The sequence below is a fragment of the Eleutherodactylus coqui genome, chromosome 6, assembly GCF_035609145.1.
Source record: "Eleutherodactylus coqui strain aEleCoq1 chromosome 6, aEleCoq1.hap1, whole genome shotgun sequence".
Classification (NCBI taxonomy): Eukaryota; Metazoa; Chordata; class Amphibia; order Anura; family Eleutherodactylidae; genus Eleutherodactylus; species Eleutherodactylus coqui.
The window spans coordinates 80,107,066-80,125,626 of record NC_089842.1 but is presented as its reverse complement, the minus strand read 5'-3'; the positions used below and the strand labels follow the sequence as shown (position 1 = coordinate 80,125,626).

Sequence of the window (18,561 nt, the reverse complement as noted above, 5' to 3'; positions counted from 1 at the left end):
CTAGATTGGTGACTAGTAAAGCTGAGTGACAATCCCTATGAGAGCTGTAAAGACTGCACTGTTTTCACCCAGCTTTCCCAGAAGCAGAAAGAACTACGAGGAGAAGGACCAGGGACAGTTTTTTTGCCATTATAGATGTAAATGCTCATTAGTATAAATATGACCTCCAGCGCTGCAAAACGGGTATTATAAATATATATGTATACGGTTATATGGTGTCCAGTGTGCTCAGAGTCTTGTCACCATCTTGTATTTGATGTGGAAGAAGCAGAGAAGCTGTTACTGAACATCATCCCATAGAACTGTCTTTCTTCCTAGTCCTGCCACTTTAGCGAGGTCCAGTTACTCTCCGACATTCGTGCATTCGATAGGCGCACATGTAAAATATCCCTGTAAACAGAAGACACCATGTGATTCATGAGCGGGGAAAATTGCGCAGCTCATATAAAAAAAGCACTTCTAAGGAGGGGGGTGAAAATCTGCAATGACTGCATGATGGAAAGTTCTGTGTCTTTCTAATATATACCCCCTGTCCATGGCCAAGGCGAAATATTGCTAGCGATATTCCACCGCGGGGGAGGACGGGGAGCGCTGACAGGTCTCCGAGGTGAGTCTATCTGACAGATAGGCTCGCTGTGATTTAAATCACTATGATTCTCCGCTTGTGGACGCCGGCGCTGCACTTTCCATAGCAACCCTATGGAAAGCTTCACAGAGCGTGATCCATGGGCAATTTATCGCCAACGGATCATCGCCCGTGGACAGGCAGCCATACTCTGTACTCATTTCTAGTATCTCAGCTAGCTGTCTGTGTGTAGAAACATTTTTGTTTACATCCACTACCTGATATATTACCTTACTACAGTTGTTTTCAGTAAAGATAATCTTCCTCATGTCCACAGGGAAATTCAGGCCCGCACGGATTCTCTGTGCACAATCCTGCAGCAGGTCCCTCCTGCCCTGCACACATGCCGCCAATCAATAGATTATACTTTCCTGTCCGGCCGTGGAGGGTCTCCCCTCGATCGCGGACGGATCTTCTTTGATGCGCTGTGCACAATTTTTTTTTTGAACTCCTGCTGGACACAGTGATAGCTGCATCTGTGCCGTGGGACTGGACGGCTTTCATAGGCTTCAATGGAAGCCATGAGAGCCGTCCATGCAGGAAAACCGCACAAAATGGAGCATGCTGCAGATGGTTCCCTACACGTGCGATCTGCGCCAGGGAAAAATGACATCCGCAGGTATTTAATCACCTGCAGGTGTCCAATGATTCCCTATAGACACAGATGATGCATGAGGGAGACCCGTGCGGTTTTGTTAATTCTATTTTGCCCCTGGACATTGGGTCTTACTGATACTATGTACCAAAATAATCAGGACACAAGGAAGATTTCTCTTGCCGATGTATTCTACTGACTCATGTTGGGAGTTGTAGTTTTAGCCAAGTTAGAAAATTGCAGATTGGTTTAGACTTACCTGCAAAAAAAGTCATAAGCAAAGCTACCCAGCCCAAGATGTAGGACCAGGAAAAACGCCAGTCACCAAATCGCTTGCCCAGGAAATTAACTGTTACTCCAGTGTAAATAGCCATGGCCAGTAGAACAAAAAGAGCTGTGTACATAAAGATGGAAGCATCAGTTCAACTATGAAAAAAATATAACTACTATAATACTGCCCCCTATGTACAAGAATATAACTATTATAATACTGCCCCCTATGTACAAGAATATAACTACTATAATACTGCCCCCTATGTACAAGAATATAACTACTATAATACTGCCCCCTATGTACAAGAATATAACTACTATAATACTGCCCCCTATGTACAAGAATATAACTACTATAATACTGCCCCCTATGTACAAGAATATAACTACTATAATACTGCCTCCTAGGTACAAGAATATAACTACTATAATACTGTCCCTATGTACAAGAATATAACTACTATAATACTGCCTCCTATGTACAAGAATATAACTACTATAATACTGCCTCTATGTACAAGAATATAACTACTATAATACTGCCTCTATGTACAAGAATATAACTACTATAATACTGCCTCCTATGTACAAGAATATAACTAGTATAATACGGTCCCCTATGTACAAGAATATAACTATTATAATACTGCCCCTATGTACAAGAATATAACTACTATAATGCTGCCTCCTATGTACAAGAATATAACTACTATAATACTGTCTCCTATGTACAAGAATATAACTACTATATGCTGCCCCCTATGTACAAGAATATAACTACTATAATACTGCCTCCTATGTACAAGAATATAACTACTATAATACTGTCCCCTATGTACAAGAATATAACTACTATAATACTGCCCCCTATGTACAAGAATATAACTACTATAATACTGTCCCCTATGTACAAGAATATAACTACTATAATACTGCCCCCTATGTACAAGAATATAACTACTATAATACTGCCCCCTATTCACAAGAATATTACTACTATAATACTGCCCCCTATGTACAAGAATATAACTACTATAATACTGCTGCCTATGTATAAGAATATAACTACTATAATACTGCCTCCTATGTACAAGAATATAACTAGAATAATACTGCCCCTATGTACAAGAATATAACTATTATAATACTGCCCCTATGTACAAGAATGTAACTACTATAATACTGCCTCCTATGTACAAGAATATAACTACTATAATGCTGCCTCCTATGTACAAGAATATAACTACTATAATACTGTCTCCTATGTACAAGAATATAACTACTATAATGCTGCCCCCTATGTACAAGAATATAACTACTATAATACTGCCTCCTATGTACAAGAATATAACTACTATAATACTGTCCCCTATGTACAAGAATATAACTACTATAATACTGCCCCCTATGTACAAGAATATAACTACTATAATACTGTCCCCTATGTACAAGAATATAACTACTATAATACTGCCCCCTATGTACAAGAATATAACTACTATAATACTGCCCCCTATGTACAAGAATATAACTACTATATTACTGCCCCCTATGTACAAGAATATAACTACTATATTACTGCTCCCTATTCACAAGAATATAACTACTATAATACTGCCCCCTATGTACAAGAATATAACTACTATAATACTGCCTCCTATGTACAAGAATATAACTACTATAATACTGTCCCCTATGTACAAGAATATAACTACTATAATACTGTCCCCTATGTACAAGAATATAACTACTATAATACTGCCCCCTATGTACAAGAATATAACTACTATAATACTGCCCCCTATGTACAAGAATATAACTACTATATTACTGCCCCCTATGTACAAGAATATAACTACTATAATACTGCACCCTATGTACAAGAATATAACTACTATAATACTGCCCCCTATGTACAAGAATATAACTACTATAATACTGCACCCTATGTACAAGAATATAACTACTATAATACTGCCCCCTATGTACAAGAATATAACTACTATATTACTGCTCCCTATTCACAAGAATATAACTACTATAATACTGCCCCCTATGTACAAGAATATAACTACTATAATACTGCCCCCTATGTACAAGAATATAACTACTATAATACTGCCCCTATGTACAAGAATATAACTACTATAATACTGCCCCCTATGTACAAGAATATAACTACTATAATACTGCCCCTATGTACAAGAATATAACTACTATAATACTGCCCCCTATATACAAGAATATAACTACTATAATACTGCCTCCTATGTACAAGAATATAACTACTATAATACTGTCCCCTATGTACAAGAATATAACTACTATAATACTGCCCCCTATGTACAAGAATATAACTACTATAATACTGTCCCCTATGTACAAGAATATAACTACTATAATACTGCCCCCTATGTACAAGAATATAACTACTATAATACTGCCCCCTATGTACAAGAATATAACTACTATAATACTGCCCCCTATGTACAAGAATATAACTACTATATTACTGCCCCCTATGTACAAGAATATAACTACTATATTACTGCTCCCTATTCACAAGAATATAACTACTATAATACTGCCCCCTATGTACAAGAATATAACTACTATAATACTGCCTCCTATGTACAAGAATATAACTACTATAATACTGTCCCCTATGTACAAGAATATAACTACTATAATACTGTCCCCTATGTACAAGAATATAACTACTATAATACTGCCCCCTATGTACAAGAATATAACTACTATAATACTGCCCCCTATGTACAAGAATATAACTACTATATTACTGCCCCCTATGTACAAGAATATAACTACTATAATACTGCACCCTATGTACAAGAATATAACTACTATAATACTGCCCCCTATGTACAAGAATATAACTACTATAATACTGCCCCCTATGTACAAGAATATAACTACTATAATACTGCACCCTATGTACAAGAATATAACTACTATAATACTGCCCCCTATGTACAAGAATATAACTACTATATTACTGCTCCCTATTCACAAGAATATAACTACTATAATACTGCCCCCTATGTACAAGAATATAACTACTATAATACTGCCCCCTATGTACAAGAATATAACTACTATAATACTGCCCCTATGTACAAGAATATAACTACTATAATACTGCCCCCTATGTACAAGAATATAACTACTATAATACTGCCCCTATGTACAAGAATATAACTACTATAATACTGCCCCCTATATACAAGAATATAACTACTATAATACTGCCACCTATGTACAAGAATATAACTACTATAATACTGCTCCCTCTGTACAAGAGTATAACTACTATAATACTGTCCCCTATGTACAAGAATATAACTACTACCGTGTTTCCCCAAAAATAAGACACAGTCTTATGTTATTTTTTGCCCCAAAAAGGGCACAGTGTCTTATTTGCGGAGGGGGCTTATACTTACCAGTTCCGCAGCGTCCCGTTGGTCGTCGTTGGTGGGGCTGCGGTAAGCTGCGTCCTCCTTGTCTCACAGCGGAGCTTCTGCTGGTCACGGGGCTTTGAATACCCCGCCTGCAGCAAAGTGAGCGCTGTGATTGGCTGAGTGCCGGCAGCCAATCACAGCCATTCAGTGAATGACATCACTGAATTGCTGTGATTGGCTCATCGAGCGGCGGCTGATATTGGCTGCCGGCACTCAATTAGACAATCACAGCGCTTGCTTTGCTGGAGGCGGGGTATTCAAAGCCTTGTCACCAGCAGAAGCCCCGCTGTGAGACGATGACACTGCTTATCGCAGCGCCACTGAAGACCATCAGGACGCCGTGGAGCAGGTGAGTATTGTGGGGTTTTTTTGTGGGGCACCTGAGCTAGGTCCTATTTTCAGGGGGGCGCTTATTTTTTAAGCCTCCCCCGAAAACCCGACAGGTCCTATTTTCAGGGAAACACGGTATAATACATCTTTCTATATACATAAAAGAACACAGATGCTATAATACCACCCACCATGGCCTAGAATTATTAGACAGTTGATTACAAGAGACCTCGATAGGCAGAGGTGCTCCTTATTGGACAATACAGTTCTATGGGGATGGGGTGTACATCGTTACTCACTGGAGATGAAGAACATGATGCCTGCAGCAAATGATCTGTTAAATCTCTGGAAAGTAGAGAAATGCGCAAAGGACAAGATCCCAGCGATGATCCCAGCAAAGCAGGACAATGTAGATAGGATCATGAAGGCTCGCGTGGCATTCCAATACGCTGAAAGAGAGCAACAGTTCAGCTGCAAAGGAAAATACTGATCCTTGTATATTATAGGGTGGCCATTACAGAATTAAAGGTCTCCAGGTCATACTAGGGGAAATGGATCACTTCTGATGGGCTTGTGCTCATATACAGAAACCAAGTCTGAAGAAGCAGAAGTACAGAGTAATTAAGCATAGTGGAAAAAAGAGCAACAGCCTGAGTTTCTGATGAGACAGCTGGTGGACTTTTACTAGGACTATGACTTTTACTATAATTATTTCTGACTGCCCCCACACAAGTGGTTTGCTATGAAGATCCAACTCATGGCTACGTACCAATGCTCTCCGTCTGCATGTAACATTTTCCGGTTACACAATATCTCCAAAGACCTTGGTGCGCAAATGCCCCGGACAGCCGATACTGCATCCAGTAATCTGTGGCAGTGGACACGACTAAGAGGATGTTACCCACACAGGCACAGAACAGGCCTCCACCCATGAAACTGTACATCTTGATGGCAGAAGATGGTGTCTAGAGAAAGGGATAAGTGAGATATATATTACTGTTTTAGGACCATCTGATAACCCAGAGCCTCAGGTCCAATTGTTAAGAGCTTAAAAGAACTTTTATGTTAGGTTTGATTTATTGCAAGTCTTGTTGGATTTACAGTAAGGTGCAGCCAATACACAGAAGAGAGGAGCCCAAATAATGGTAAGGGAGCCCGGAAGGGCCTTTGTTTAGCCCATAATACCTTTTCAAGGACATTTGAGGTTTCACGGAGACCAACCAGGATTTGGCCCCTCTCTCCAAGGGCCCAATAGCAGCCAAATGCTCTACAGAATTTTTTTTTGTGCGCAATTTTTGGCGACTATCACAAATAACATTTTTGATCTAGGACTCCAACCATGTTTATGAATGAAGCCATTACTTACCCATTAACTACACCAGTGGTCTACAGAAGTGGCAAAACTACAGCTACCAGCCTATCAAAGCATGCCAGGAGTAGTAGTTTTGCCCCTGCTGAAGCGCTTCAGGGTGCAGACCACAATGTACATTAATTACTTAGGAAATGTTTCTTTTTGCTTCTCTTATATTTAATATTAAGACTAATTTCCTTAATATGGCATTAATAGGATCATCAGGCATTTTGGATTATCCATAACCTCCTGAAAGTAGTTTACAAATTTAATCTACTCCTACGTATAAAACTGCTAAAAAATCAAATAAATCAAAGAAAATATTCTAGAAAATACAAACTAATCATCATCGTTATTGTCTTTCACACATCATCTTCCACTTTACAATCCAGAGGCTACATGTACAAGAAACAGACATTAAATAGGAAGAAACTAATAAACGATCCAAACAGTATAACAGAGGGTCCTGCTCCCAAGAGCTTACAATCTATGAGGACAGAAGGGGTGACAGAAAAGTCAGAAGTGCTTGTTAAGTACAATGGACTGGGTATTTGTCATGAAACGGGGTAGTATACATAAAAGTATGTCCAAATGGGGCGGACTTTGCTGCAGCGTGTCCACAGCGGTCGTTCCACAGTGTAAAATCCGCAATATATGGTCGAGATTTTGAGGCGGATTTTAACACGGATTTTGGTGCAGAATTCACCCCCCTCATCTGAAGAGGCGGAATCTTTAAATTTCCTTGTAGATAGTCCGCACACAAAATCTGCAGCAAATCCGCCCCGGTGTGGACATACTCCAGAGCTGTGGGCACAAGTGTTGCTCATTGTGATTGGCCAGGCTACAAAATCAGGCAGATTTTTGTCAAAACGGATCGTCTCGATCCGATATTTTACAAAAATTGTCAAAATATTGCCTGCCTGCTTTGTCAGCTTGGTGCTGCTGCAGTGCTGGAGTTATAGCTTTGACCTTCATGGGATTTTGATCCTGGTACCACCACACGGCAAGGTAGCAGTGCTAACAACTGGCTCACCTACACCACCACCACTTCCACTGTTGTTCAAGGAGGACACATTAGAGAACCCGATTTTTACTCCCTTTTGATTTTAATGAAAGTTGGAATTGGGAAAATTTAGAAGGAGGGTAGACGGAAAAGAGCTAGATTGGGAAATGTGATAGGCCTCCCTCGTTTAAAGGGAACTTATCATATCCGTTATGGTGCACCTCTGCTATGGGCTGCATAAAGTAGTGACAGCAATGCTGATTTCAGCAGCCTGTAAATTATGGGATAAAGTGCAGGTTTTTTAAGAATTTACAGATTGTTTCTGCAGTATATGAGAGGAGTCACAGTGGAATACCTAGAAAATATCAATCAGGGCAGCTGGTGAGTTTAGCAGCATTTCATGAATAAGCTGGACTCATCTCTCGCTGGGAGCTGCTGAAACAAGCGGTAACTGCTTAAAAAACGCCTGCACTTTGTCCCTTAGGGGCAGACCAGTGAAATCGGGCCACAGTAAGAGCAACATAAAGTACATGACAGGTTTCCCTAACGCCCCTTGCTACAAAATGCACGTATGTGAAGCCCATGGTTTCCCATGGGTTCTTTCAGGCTACAAAACATCGCTCATGTGAAAGAACCAATTGGAAACCATGGGCTTCACAGAAGTGTTTTGTAGCGAGATTTTCTAGCCTGTGTGAAAGAGGCCTTAAAAACTTTGGTTATTCGGAATTGATACGATTGTCTGGGGTAGCACATTCCAGAGAAATGGTGCAGCTTAGAAGAAGTCATGAAAAAGGGGGTGCAAAGTTCAAATTATGGGGAGTGTTAACGGGGTTTTCTCACAACCAAAAAATTGCTTTGAAACCCCTCTGACCTTCTTGGTTACTGCTGATCTGTAACTAATGCAGCACTAGACACGGCAGTGAACTTCTATAGCCAGTGATTGGCTGCAGCAGCCACATGTCCTGGTCTGCAGCAACCAAGAAGGAAATAGTGGTTTTGAAACAATTTTAAGTTGCAGGAAAACTCCTTTAGGCTACATACTATGAACACCATCCTTTTGAATGGAGTCATACCCTTTTGCATGAAAAACGCTTCCCATCCGCAGGTAAAACACACATTGACAAGCGTGATATCGGGCCGAGTTTGAATCGTGTAAATGTAGCCTTAAGTTTACATCTTTATTCTCTCTGAACAATATGTTTAAATGGGTATTCTTGGTACGGACATCAAAAGGCATAGTTAATAGATATTTGATAGATGCTGGTCTCACCTATGAGACCGATATATAGGTGGAGGTACACCCGCCCACCCATGAGATCCCTGCCACCATATAAGATAAAAATGAGAGGTAGCCGCCTCTTTAGGGTTCGTTCAGAGAAGCGCTGTCCGCGCATTAGATACGCACATAGGACGCGCTTCTAGAGAAACCAATGGGTTCCTATAAAAGCGTTCTCGTGAACGATTGTTAGACACGCTGAATTAGCGTATCTAATAAAAATAGGATATGCGAATGCGAACTCACGTCAGCTCCATGGTGCACGCAAAAATAGGACCTGTCTACACTCCTATGGGAGCTGGAAAGCACGCAGCACACACCTTAGATCATGTGAACGGGCTACTTTCAAGTAGCTGGAATTAGCCCATTCACACGATCTTTAGAGCAGTATAGCCGTGATCCTTGCACACGGCTATACTGTGAGGCACAGCACTCATGTTAACGAGCCGTTAGGAGTTACAGAAACAGCCATACTACGTGTTCAGCATCAGGGGATCCCATTCACTACATAGTTTCCTGTCCCAGAGAGGAGAACCCCATCTATCAGACAATAATTGAATATTCTGTAGATATACCATACAGGTCCATGTTGGGAATGTCCATTTAGATGTAAAATACTGGCACCATTGCTTGCATTTATAACAGAAGCCATGACGCTGAGCCGCATCCAAACCTCAGAGCCCACTGACTTGCAATATGTTAGATCAGTATTTCATTCAGATTTCCATGATTTTGATAGAAAGAATAGTGCTGCATGCCGTGTGATTCCTGCCATCAGAAATGACAACACTACAACTGTGAGTTCTCCAGAATGACTGCATCTTCGCAAAAAAACAGCACTACAGGGGGTGCCTGCGACTACTTCTTGCTGCCCACGGACAGAGCAGTGTAGATCTGGCGATGGGTTCAGGTAAAGATAGATATGATATAGATCAGAGGTCCACAACCTTCTGTACCTGGTGAGCCACATTCAGCTTTGACTGATGATCATGAGCCGTGTTGAGTCAAATATCTTAACACATTAAGGGCACGCTGCGGAATCTGGCGCAGATCTGTACCAAAAACCGCATCAAAATCCACATGATTTGGTGTGGATTTTAACACAGTTTATGTGGATTCACAGTAATTATCACTCTTTCAATTGGAGGGGAATTCTGCTGCAGGTCTGCACTAAAATGGTGCAGATTTTATATTTTTGGGTGCAGAAATTAACATGGATTTTGGTGCATATATTTCACTGCAGCAAAATCCGCACCAATTCCGCTACGTGTGGCCATACCCAAAATGTAGAGAAACACAAAGTCATGACATTTCAATTTGCAGGTAAATATTTCAGTTTGATATATAATACACAGTTATTACACCACCAGTGTAATATTACAGCAGTGAATATATATATATATATATATATATATATATATATATAATATGGTCATAACCCAGGACTCCTATAGCGAGCCATATAGCAGGGGGTTGCGAGCTACTGGTTGGAGGCCACAGATTAGATAGATAGATAGATAGATAGATAGATAGATAGATAGGATAGATAGATAGATAGGATAGATACCCTGTTTCCCTGAAAATAAGACATACCCTGAAAATAAGACATAGCATGATTTTCCAGAATTGTTGAGGATGCAAAATGATTTTTCAAGCTTTTTGAGGATGCTTGAAATATAAGCCCTACTCCAAAATTAAGCCCTGCTAACAGTCAATTTAAATAGTGTCCAGGCAGCTATACATGTAAAAAAGTTAAACCTTTTTGAACAAAAATTAATATAAGACACTGTCTTATTTTCGGGGAAACACAGTAGATACACATAACAGAGTAATAATTCACTGTTACAAAAAAAAAAATTGTTATATTTTCTGGTCAAACTTTTTGTGTTTCCTACAGAGTTTTGTGCGCCGATTCCACATTTGTGCTCAGATTTTGACTGTCAGGAACAGATTTACAGACAATAACCTTTACAGTAGAACAGAGAAGTGTAGATATAATCCCAATTAATTATGTTTTATAGATGTACGTATAAACCATAAATCCTGAATAAGGTAACATACAGTTATAAGCAAGATGGAAGATCACCAGCTGGCAGATGGATAAGAAGAAGTTCCAGAAAATGTGTGACATTAAATGCAATGTTTGTAGAAGTTCCGTATTTCTTTTATGTATCAGCCGGCATCGCAGGCATCCACTTTCCTTCATACCGTTTTTATACAGTTTTTCATACAGTTACAGAACTGAAAGCTGAGCTGTGATTGGTGGCTACGGGTAACAAGAACAGTTTGAGGCTGGATTCACACGACAGTATATACCTGTGTATATACCCTGGGCCATGTAAATAAACACATTGGATTCAATGCATTCTATCAGACAGCCGGCATATATACGCAGGTAAATAGCTGTCGTGTGAATCCAGCCTTACTGTAAGGATCCTTCATACAAGCGTATTTGCAAGATTTGCATGTGCAACATTTAGAGAATAGAACAAATTGATTTCAATGTTTTTTTCCTCATTTCCCGACTTTGTGCGCGCAAAAAAATAGAACGTGCTCTATTGTTGAGCACATCTGTGCACCAAAAGTCCCCAAAGGAGTCTATGGGGGATGCGCAAGTCTGCATGCAATACAGCGCAAAACCTCATTAAGGTAAATAGCCTTTCAAATCAGAGCAGTAGGGTGTCACGTGTGCATATGAACAGACACCGTGTGTGCAAATAAGTACAGTACAACGTGTAGACGCCCACAAAAGCGCCTCGTTCATAGCGCAAATACGTTGCACTGAAGTATGCCCATATGAAGGAGTCCTTCGTTCTGATAAATGAGGCCGATGGTTTTAATGGTCAAAATCCTGCAAGAAAACCATACAATCCTGAATATTCTACTTTCTTATGACGTCTGGAACTTCATTATCTTGCCTGACAGACAATTTTGGTTGCCGTATTTGGATTCAGCATCCTGAATATTGCTAAGAACGCCGATTATTGCACAGGACAATATATATAGGGGCATAATTATCAAACAAGGAAAACCAAACATTGCAGATTACACCAAAGCACAATTCCCTTCTTAGGGCTTATTCACACACGGGCGTGATTCATGTCCAACGCACTTTACCTGGACCTAGAACAGTCCCATGCACACAGGCAGCTTTTCTCACAGACTGATGATCCATGTGAAAAAAACTGCATCATGCTCTATTCTGGTACCCTTTACAGATCCGTGAAAAATCAGGCCGCCCGTTAGCCGTCCAATGTTTCTTAACGTCCGATCATTGCACATCCAACACGAGCACAACCATGTGTGCTTATCAGCCTTCTAGGGAAGAAGACGTCAGCATATAGAAGCGTATTGTACAGCGCTTTGAAGTGCTTTTCTTTAAAAGAAGAATGAAATTACGAATTTTTAAGAAAAATCTGAAAAAAATGAAACGAACGGATCCTTAGCTGCTCACAATCTTCCAGCCAAGAACTTTTTGAAAACAAAAATGTGGATTCGAAGAGCTACATAGAAAAACATAAAACTAAATTAAAAGTCTCCACCAAGTTTTGTAACTTTTTTTGGCACTATCGTATCAAATAAATGAGTCTGGCCTTTATTTCCCATTTCTCCACTTGTATAGGATAAAAGATGCAGAGAACATATGAATATTTTTGCACTGCATTCCTACTTCTATTTTCCTCATCTCCCTGTTACAGAGGGAATCGCTGAGAGTTTCCTAATGCAGTAAGTCAGGTGACCACAGGAGGGTCCGTAGGAGAGAAGGCTAAGCCCCTTACCTGTTTGAGACGTCCTTAGAAGAGGTGAGCAGATAGAGGTTCTCACTCCAACGCAGAGCAACGTTGAAAGGAATCAGACTAGGCTGCAGTCCAAAAAACTCATGATGCTCCCAACCGTTGTGCATGGTTTCTGTTGACGCAGGTAAAATCTTTTTAACGAAGGATACCTCCCTCTCCGGGCCGATAGAAAGGGGTCAATAGATCACCCCCCTGCTCCCTCCACCCTGGGAGCTTGTTGGGTTCCTGTAAAAGGTATGTGCTTAGCTGGCACTTTGGCACCATGAATGGATATGATGAGGGTGACAGTTTTTTCCAGAGAACCAGGCCCCACGAAACAATGACAGCCAGGGTTAACCCCTTTATGGCTGACAGATGCTTTTTTGTGTCAGGGTGGGCACGTGACTGGTGAGCTGTACCCTGGGATTGAACTTCATGTGTCACATGTGCGGCCGGAGGGCAACGTGGGAGAATGTGCTATAGGACGGTCATAGCTGATCCTGAAGGCTACACATATAGCGGCCTGGGTCTTATCACAGCATTTCTGCCAGAACCTCTAACCTGTTTGGCCTAAGCATGTACTTATACATTCATCTACACATCCACCTACTGTATATCTAGGCAAATCCACCAATAGTTCCACATCTTCATCTAATTTATGGTCTATCCATCTCAGATCTCTATGTAACTGCAGCTCGGTCTATTGGCATACGAATCCCTAATTCATCTCAGTTACCTACCTAAGGCCAGGCTTACACAGAACCGGTTATAACTGTGAGGCCGGCCGGCGACCCTGCGTACATGAATTTTCCTGTATTGTGGATGACTGCGGCAGCTCACAGGGTCGGACAGCCTCCATTGACTTCAATGGAGTCCATCCGCGTGGAGTCGGCAGCAAAATAAAGCATGCTGCGATTTTTCCTTTGCTTGCGGAATATGCAATGCCTATCCGCGATTGTGAGCGAAAAAGCGATTTTACATGCCTTTCAATGCATGTGTTTTGCTGTGGATACTCTCCATAGATGCCGATCGCAGAATCCGCAATAGGAATCCGCCCATGTGAGACCAGCCTAAGGGCGATTGTCACGCACACGTTACGCCCAATTGTGGTATGGACGAAACTCACATGAGAAAATAACACATTATTTTAAATGTCTGAGCAATTTTTCTCTGACCGACGATCCGAGATTCTTGTTTAAGAAGCGCCCATTATTTTCTATGGGATGCAATTATCATGCGAGCACAATGCGATTTTTCTATTTTTGCTATTGAAAAAAACATGCGATTTTTACGCGCGTGAAATACGAGCATGAAAAATAAATAAATAAATCACAATTGATGTGATGTGTTTTTCTCATGAAACTCACAATTACAGGCAAAAATCACAGATGAGATTGACTGTGGATACATCCTAAATCAGAGATTCTTTCTTGAAGGGATTGTCTGGTGCGGTGTCACTGCTCGCTCTCCTGGCATTAACACACAACCTGAGTGCCATGATTTCATGAATGTGACAGTGTAGCCTTTGATTGGCTGCAGCGGTCACCTGATTTCCAGTGACGTCAGCTGCCACAGCAGACACCAGGACCATGGCAGGACTGGCGCGCTGGATCCCAGTGCCGGAGGAGGGGTAAGTACTGCTCGGTTTATTATTTTACTACAGGCAGCACTATTAAAGGGATGTTGTTCAGTAACCTGACAACCCCTTTAATCTCTAAGATGCTACCTCCATCAAATGCTTTCATGCATAGACCAAAACAGGGAAAATTAGCATATCAGCTGTGACTCCTGAGCCCCTTATGGTCACAATTGGCTACAATGATCACATAGTAAGTAGAGTTGGGACCCCACCGCCTACATCAGATGGTCGGCCGGTCCTGTTAAAATGGAAGAGCTTGGCTAACTTTCATCTAATGTGCATGGCCGCCTTAAAGAGGGTTTCCCACCAATAAAGGACAGGGGATAATGTATGATGGCTGCAGGCCCGAGATTTGTATGCCCGAAATCCTCTAAGAGAACGGAGCAGTGGTGCGTATGTATGACCACAGCTCCATTCACTTCTATGGGACAGAGGGAGATTTGGGGCATGTAGATCTTGGAATCACTGGGGTCCCACTGGCCGGACCCATAGCAATCATACATTTATTCCCTATCCTGTGGATCAATACAATTGGTGGGAAAAGAATGTTTTGTGTGTAATGAACAGTAACTCAAGATACACGAGGAGTTAACAAGTGCTGATTTATTTTTCATACAAAAACTCTGGAAGCATTAAACTTTCATACAATCCAACAGAAGTAAAATCTGTTATATAAACTAGTTGGCTTACATTATCCAATAGGGCTCCACTGAATTGTTGTAACCGTTCTTAAAGGACTTTACATATACAAGAACTTTCTTGAAATATTCAGTCATGGGAGAACAAACACATCCAGCCAATGTCAAGTTATGGCAGGTAAGACTTAAAGGAGCTCTCCAAGGAACCTTTTATCATTTCCTCACTGTCTAATGGCTATAAAGTGCAGTTAGTGCACTTACTGATTGTTTTATGCATTAAATGGTCGCTGCATTCCGGTCCTCCATTGTTCCACGTGACCCGCTGTGACTAGCCAAACCCTACAGCCGACCAAAAGTCACGTTCTCTGTTCATCCTATGAGACTCACATTGAGGTTCTCACAGGAATAAGCAGAGAAAGTGACTTCCGGTTCGCTGTATGATTAGACTAGTCACACTGGAGGTCACGAGGGGAAATGGGGAACTGCAAGTCAGCAGCCATGTCATGAATTAAACAATTGATAAGTACATGAACTGCCCCACCAGGCACTTTATAGCCATTGCACAATAAGGAACTGATACCAAAAATGTCACCAGAGTACAATCTTCCCAAAACGGGAAATAACATTAGTGAGGGTCAGTATTATCAAAAATGTTACCACATAAGGCTTTGCACGTATTATTTTCAAGGGCTAAAGCCCCTTCAGTTTGATCATAGGGCTCCAATTCCCTGTTAAATGCTATATACTCTCATAAGTCAGTTTCTCAGTAGAATTTCTGCAGATATTGCTGCAAATCATGTCATGAAGTATAAAGAAATAGAAGATTTTGTAAAAAAAAATCCCAATGTCAAAATATTTGACAAACTTGACTTGACCAGGCCTCCAACTGTTATCTACACCACGTGAGCAAGCAAGAATATGTTCATCTCCCATGTTGGCTTCAGTGTCTATTCGGAAACATTTCAGGGTATTCCGGGATTTCTATACTGATCACCTATCCCTAGGATAGTTCATTAATATCACATCAGTGGGGCTTCGACTGCAAATCTTGCCAATCATTCAAGTGAATGGGACTGAGCTTGGACTACCATATTGGGTCATGCACGATGTATGTAGCTGTGCTATTTTGGTGCACTGCAGCTCCTGCATACAGTTTATCAGCAGTAGTGCTGGAAGTTGGACCCTACTGATCTGATATTAATGATCTAGACTACAATGAGCCTTTAATAGAATACCCCTTTAGGGCCATGTTCACATCTGTGATTGGGGATTCAGTCTTCCTGCTCCGTTATGGAAGCAGAAAAGGGGAATCTGCTGCCGGACCCGTTCTGTGACAGGGCTAAACCTTGCCGAAAGGACCCCAATGACTATAATGAGGTTAGTTCTGTTTCCGTTCGGTCGTCCGGCATTTCACCAGACGAAGAAGTCCTGAATGCAAGACCTTTTTGTCTGCCATTTCATGCCGGATCCGTGATGGAAGCTTCGAGCATAGCTTAAGATGAATGGATATGGCCTCATATTACTTTCCTTCAAGCTTCCATAAGTAAAGCTCCTGTAAAAATGGTCTGACATCGTAAAATGGTTCTAAACTTAGACCAAAGCTCTGAGCCGGCATTAAACATGCAAAAATGACAGAACTGAAAACGTGAAAATATAAATGTGAACAACTTCTGTCTTTAAGGTCGGTCGGTCTTATTGTGTACAAAACACGGACCTTTATCAGGACACACATCCTTTTACACGGATCTACAAGAAGGGCAAGCAAATGAAGAAGTCAATCAGGCTTGATATAAAATATCCATTTAAGACACCATATATCCTTTAAGAATCAACCTGATTTTCTATATATTCAAATGATTTGCTGTGCATTAAGGTAGGCTTTGGCAAATTAACAAGACTGTCAGTAGTGTTAACTATACAAAACTATGGACATCCCTAGATAGGAGCCAGGAAAAATTTCCTAAACACACCGTGATCCATCATTAGTTTCACAGTGAAAATGAACTTTTATTCCAGTGCGTGCCGCGTCCGCAAGTGCTGTGAAGGAGGTCCTACACTGTGAAGTGCTGTCATATCTCTGCATTAGGCAGCTCCGCAGCCCCTGCTCTACTGTAACTGACAGCTGCAGCAGTCCTTAGGGCCGTGAAACAGCTCAGTGCAAACTGACGACAGCACTTCAGAGCACTTGTGGGAGCCGCGTACACTGGAAGAAAAGTTCATTTTCACAGTGATGCTAATTCTGACAGTATCGACACAGGTACATTAAAACCTCTCCACAGCTCCTATCTAGCGCTATCAGCAATTTTGCATGATCAAAGCTGCTGCTGACAGACTCCCTTTACTGCTATGGGCATTAAAGCTACTAAGAACATTGTAATACTTCAATCCTTCTTCACTATATTGACATCTTTAAAAGATCTTAAGGTTACATCCAGTAGACCAGACATGGATGAAACTAAATAATGTAGATCTACTTCTTTTCTTTTGGACGGTTTATAACTAGAGCCCTCAAACCTGGCGAAACGAAGAGGCTGGAATTAGAATATTTATACAAGACACCCTATAAACAATTAGAAATAAACTCGTCCCATCATCCAAGGATTAACATAAAGACAGAGAAATGTTTCCTTAAACATTGGCAATTGTGTCATGAAGGTTTGAAGACAAGGACCTTGTTTCAAGAAAGGGGTGTCAATGTCCAGTGAGGGATACCTAAGTCAACCAAGTTTAGCAAGCGGGTGTATATAACAAGCTTAGAATTTGACAAATGTCCAACTATAGTCGTCTGCTCACAAGGCTAAAGAGTATAAACATTAAGCCTTACAATACTGATACAAAAGCCAGGAAATAAAAGATCTTTTTGAGAAAAAAAAACATTATGCTGTTTACAGCAAGGCAACATCTATGGCCATTACAACTGGTAATCAGATATGTGGAATAAGCAGCTTTACTTCAAACTAAACTGCTTTGTGTTCTTTGGAAGACGACTCAACAGCAAAAGTGCACAAATCATCCATCAACCATATATTATTCCACCCGGTTACTCCTACTCTAGTGGTCTACAACTTTGGCAGTTAAACTTTGCAAAAAGATGGATGTATCAGGCCTAAGCTAAAGCGAACCGCTAGGGTGAAACCTACGATTAAGGTTCATAAGGTGTACAATAATAGTCATGAGAACTGCATGTAGACAGACTTTACACCAAGTGTAACATCTCACGATGCTGTGCGAGGCATAACTTTACTGGCATGGTGTTCTCTTCTCTTCTAGGAAACCTAAAACTTTTCAAAACCTTTTTTTTCTTTGAAATGTCTCACAATTTCTGCACTCCACCACTCAATACTTTACTTTCAGCTTGCTGAGACACTGTATGAACCTACAAATATGACAGCTGCTGACACTTGAGATTCCCGCCTTGCTCATCAGTCTCTGTTAGCAATTACATTTTTTATGAAAAATGTATTTCACAATATTGTAAAAAAAACTATTTAAAATTTTACATTTAAATATAACCAAAACTAAAACATCAAACTGGAAATTTGCCTGTTTTTTTTTTTTTTTAAAAACCCAACAACT

General features: G+C 40.7%; 1 protein-coding gene across 1 annotated transcript; it reads right to left on the bottom strand.

Annotated features, from left to right (window-relative positions):
• Positions 1-328: 328 nt before the first annotated feature.
• Positions 329-6,246, bottom strand: LOC136631362 (lens fiber membrane intrinsic protein-like). The gene is made up of 4 exons (XM_066605630.1): positions 6,072-6,246; positions 5,602-5,751; positions 1,480-1,614; positions 329-390 (listed from the first exon to the last, which is right to left on the bottom strand). The coding sequence occupies exons 1-4, from the start codon at positions 6,244-6,246 to the stop codon at positions 329-331; spliced, it is 522 nt and encodes a 173-aa protein (XP_066461727.1).
• Between the last annotated feature and the right edge of the window lie 12,315 nt (positions 6,247-18,561).

What these genes read in the sequence shown, in the direction of transcription:
- LOC136631362 (XM_066605630.1), bottom strand. Translation starts at nt 6,246, where the DNA reads ATGTACAGTTTCATGGGTGGAGGCCTGTTCTGTGCCTGTGTGGGTAAC. An exon ending in CATCATGTTCTTCATCTCCA is followed by an intron (nt 1,615 to 5,601) that starts GTGAGTAACGAT and finishes TTATGTACACAG; the next exon opens with CTCTTTTTGTTCTACTGGCC. An exon ending in GCTTATGACTTTTTTTGCAG is followed by an intron (nt 391 to 1,479) that starts GTAAGTCTAAAC and finishes TTCTGTTTACAG; the next exon opens with GGATATTTTACATGTGCGCC.